Below are 3,182 nucleotides of genomic sequence, written 5' to 3' on the forward strand. Positions count from 1 at the left end.
TTTACTATAAGCCTAGGGTACTGCAGCAAGTGAAATGTTAGATGATCCTTATTATTTTTTCTAATAATTTTGGCAATAATGTCACATTAATTGTCATCAATTAGCCCTTGAGATTGAAATGTTATGCTTTTTCTTCATCTCCATTGGTTGTGTTCAGTATTTATCAGAACTGCTCCATTAAAGTAACTGTTAGTTAGATTCCTTATAATTATTACCAAATATCTAGTAATGTTTTTATATTTTGGTCTGTCAGATATTGTTCTGTTAACATTGGTTCAATAAGTGGGTATGCAGCACTACATGAGCCGCATGGGATGCCTATCTAGACTGGGTGCAAAAAGCAAAAAATTTTGCGCCCTCGAGGTTCAGGCCTCAGACCTCAGATAACCCTTTTAAAAAATATATTGTATTGTAATTCTATCCCTCAAACTTATATTTATTCTTCTGGTAATTGCCTTTAAAACCTATTTGTGTGAACATTTAAAACTAAAAAAAATAAGCAACTATTGAATAACAGTGGAATTGTGTTTTGGGACGAGTGCAAGCACAGCTGGAGAGGCTGTCAGAGAGCCGCTCTTGCCTTGGGCACCAAAGAACTTAGTCAGCCTTGAGTGTATCGACTAATATTAGCTATGATTACATGCACAAAATTTATAGAATGGATTCAAATGTTTTACAGTTAACAACATAATTTGGAAATGTGGTATTTATATAAACAAAAGTAACTGGAATAAAAACATACTAATCAGAATCTTCTGATAACAGACATTCAAAGAGACTAGCCACTGCCGGGCTCAGAGCAATAGGACCCAGTATTCAAGGCAGACAGACAGATTTCTCAAAACGTTTATAGGAGTGAGTAACATCAGCATCCAAGGCAGGCAGGGCCACTGGAAATCATTTTGAACACGGGGTGCACTGATAATCCTTTTTTTTTTTTCTATGACTAAAGATCTATGAGCCTATAGGCCTATTTAAAATACATACTTAAAAATAAGTAAATAGATTGAGATTTACTACTTTATTTTCATACTGTATACACCTCAGTGCACACAACCAAAGTCTGTAACACACGGACATCATCCGTTCTCAAGTGAATATATGCTCTATTAATTAAACATCACAATAACACTATAACAATGTAGATTGGTCAGCCAGCATGAACCTGAGTCACTGTGTTTATGTCACAGGTGACTCTATTAGCTCCAAAATCCTTTTACGTAAACCCCAATGATATAATTAAACTATTTAAACGTTAGTGAAAAGTTCTCCACATCCATTACAAAAATAACACAGGATCAAAATAGATCAAAGATCAAAATAACAGTCTCTAAAATACTGTGGTTACATTAAACTACACAAATAGATATGAATGTAAAAATATTATTATTGATAGAACATGGAACATTCAGTTTAATGCCACAAATAATCTTGTATCACCCCTTTCCTACCCCAGTATAAAAAAATTCTACATTTGCCAATGAACAATGAGTTGGCAGACAAGTTCATGCTTATTTATGTTCAGTATGCTAATGGGGATGACTTAAAACAAGACATTCGTACATCCACAAATCTGTTCAAAACTTAAATAGATCATGGATTATTTACTGCTGTGGACACTTGTTTTATAACCCGCAACCTGAATTATGGAAACCTGGTCGCATGTTGTACCGATGGTGTTTTGGCAATGATGGGCAAAAACAAAGGATTTAACAGCCGCTTGAAAGAAAAATCCCCAGGGTGGTGAATCATCTCCTGTATGGTGATGAAGATTCTCAGTCATCCAGGTCAAAGTCATTCCGTAAAAGTAAAAAAAAAATCCACTGGACTTGATTTCCAAGATTTGAAGACGTTTCGCCACCTCTCCAGGAAGCATTCTCAATTCAAATGTCTGGATCCGCAGTGAGTTTGAGTCTTTACTCACTGCGGATCCAGACATTTGAATTGAGAAAGCTTCCTGGATATGAATGTAAAAATATTATTAACCCTTTAACAAAATTTTAAAGTTTTGATTAATGTGTCATGATGGGTACTATTTCTAGCCCAAATGCAGAACACCAGGAGACAGAGGAAAAAGTTAACTGTTTATTGAGAAAACCACAAAGCTGGGATCAGATGCAGGAATCAGATCAGGGGCTGGTCACACGGGGTTCACTGATTAGTGGTTCAGGCTGAGCGTCTGAGGGAGGGTACCGGTTGGATCCAGAGACTGAGGATTCAGCAGAGAGCTTAGCAGCGGCAGGGCTTGGCTTCAGACTTGTGAGGTTCAGACCTTGAACCTCTCCAAGTTCTCTCCTGAGAACTGGCAGACAGATGCAGACGGTAGATCTTCAGGTTTGGCTTATCAGAGCTGGCAGGCTGGTTTCCAAACATTAGCTCCACCAGAGCTCCAGGTTCCAGTCGGGATCTTCCTAGAAGAACAGAGAGGACAAAACTGATCAGGATCAGGTTCAAGGTTTCAGGAGAGTCAGAAAGTCAGGCAGATTGGTTGGCTCCGGTTGACTACTGTGACTTATTCAACACTCTGGCCCTGAAGAGAAGTCAAGCCACTGCTTATATAGTTGGTCTCCTGATGGGATGATCAGCCTCAGGTGTGCAGGTGGCTTCAGCTCAGGAGACCCAGGGCGCCCTCTGCTGGAGAAAGGTGGCAGATCTCCAGATCCCAACATAATGCTGCTTTTTGCTGTCTGTATGTGTTTCTTTAAGTTGTTTGTGATGCCTTAGAAACTTAGATTTAATCAGATTCTTAAATTATTTTTCTTGATAAATAAAAACTGCAGTTGCCTAGAAAGAAAATAGTAATCATATATGAGAAGATCCCAGCTCAGATTATGCAGTTTCATCTTATTAAGTGTGCAGAGGCATATTGATAAAAAAAAATGTTCTGTTATTTTTTCCAACAGCAAGACACTCTCTAAAGAATTTCTATACCGTTTCCACTGGAGTACCAAACTTTCCAGAGTTTGTGTTCTTAGGAGTGATCGATGATACTGAGTTTTGTTACTGCAACATCAGTAAAACGATTGTTGAAGGAAAAAGCGACTGGTTTAAAGAATGGCTTCAAAATCAAGATAACTTCAAGAGCTTCCAAGAGATGTGTTTTGGACAAGGTGCAAAAGACACCAAAATTGCCCTCAGTGATTTTATGCTTGACCTCAATCTACATGAAGGTAAAGTGTGAC

The 3,182-nt window shown here is 38.1% G+C and overlaps 1 protein-coding gene across 2 annotated transcripts in view; it reads left to right on the top strand.

Annotated features, from left to right (window-relative positions):
* The window catches only part of LOC107101424 (major histocompatibility complex class I-related gene protein-like), a 12,172-nt gene that overhangs the window by 455 nt on the left and 8,535 nt on the right, over nucleotides 1-3,182 (top strand). For both annotated transcript variants that reach the window (XM_015400335.1, XM_015400336.1), the window contains exon 2: nucleotides 2,904-3,170. In XM_015400335.1, the coding sequence (XP_015255821.1) occupies nucleotides 2,904-3,170 (267 nt within the window). The remainder of the gene's footprint in view (nucleotides 1-2,903; nucleotides 3,171-3,182) is intronic.

The sequence above is a fragment of the Cyprinodon variegatus genome, unplaced genomic scaffold (genome assembly GCF_000732505.1).
Source record: "Cyprinodon variegatus isolate N-32 unplaced genomic scaffold, C_variegatus-1.0 Scaffold1093, whole genome shotgun sequence".
NCBI classification, from domain to species: domain Eukaryota; kingdom Metazoa; phylum Chordata; class Actinopteri; order Cyprinodontiformes; family Cyprinodontidae; genus Cyprinodon; species Cyprinodon variegatus.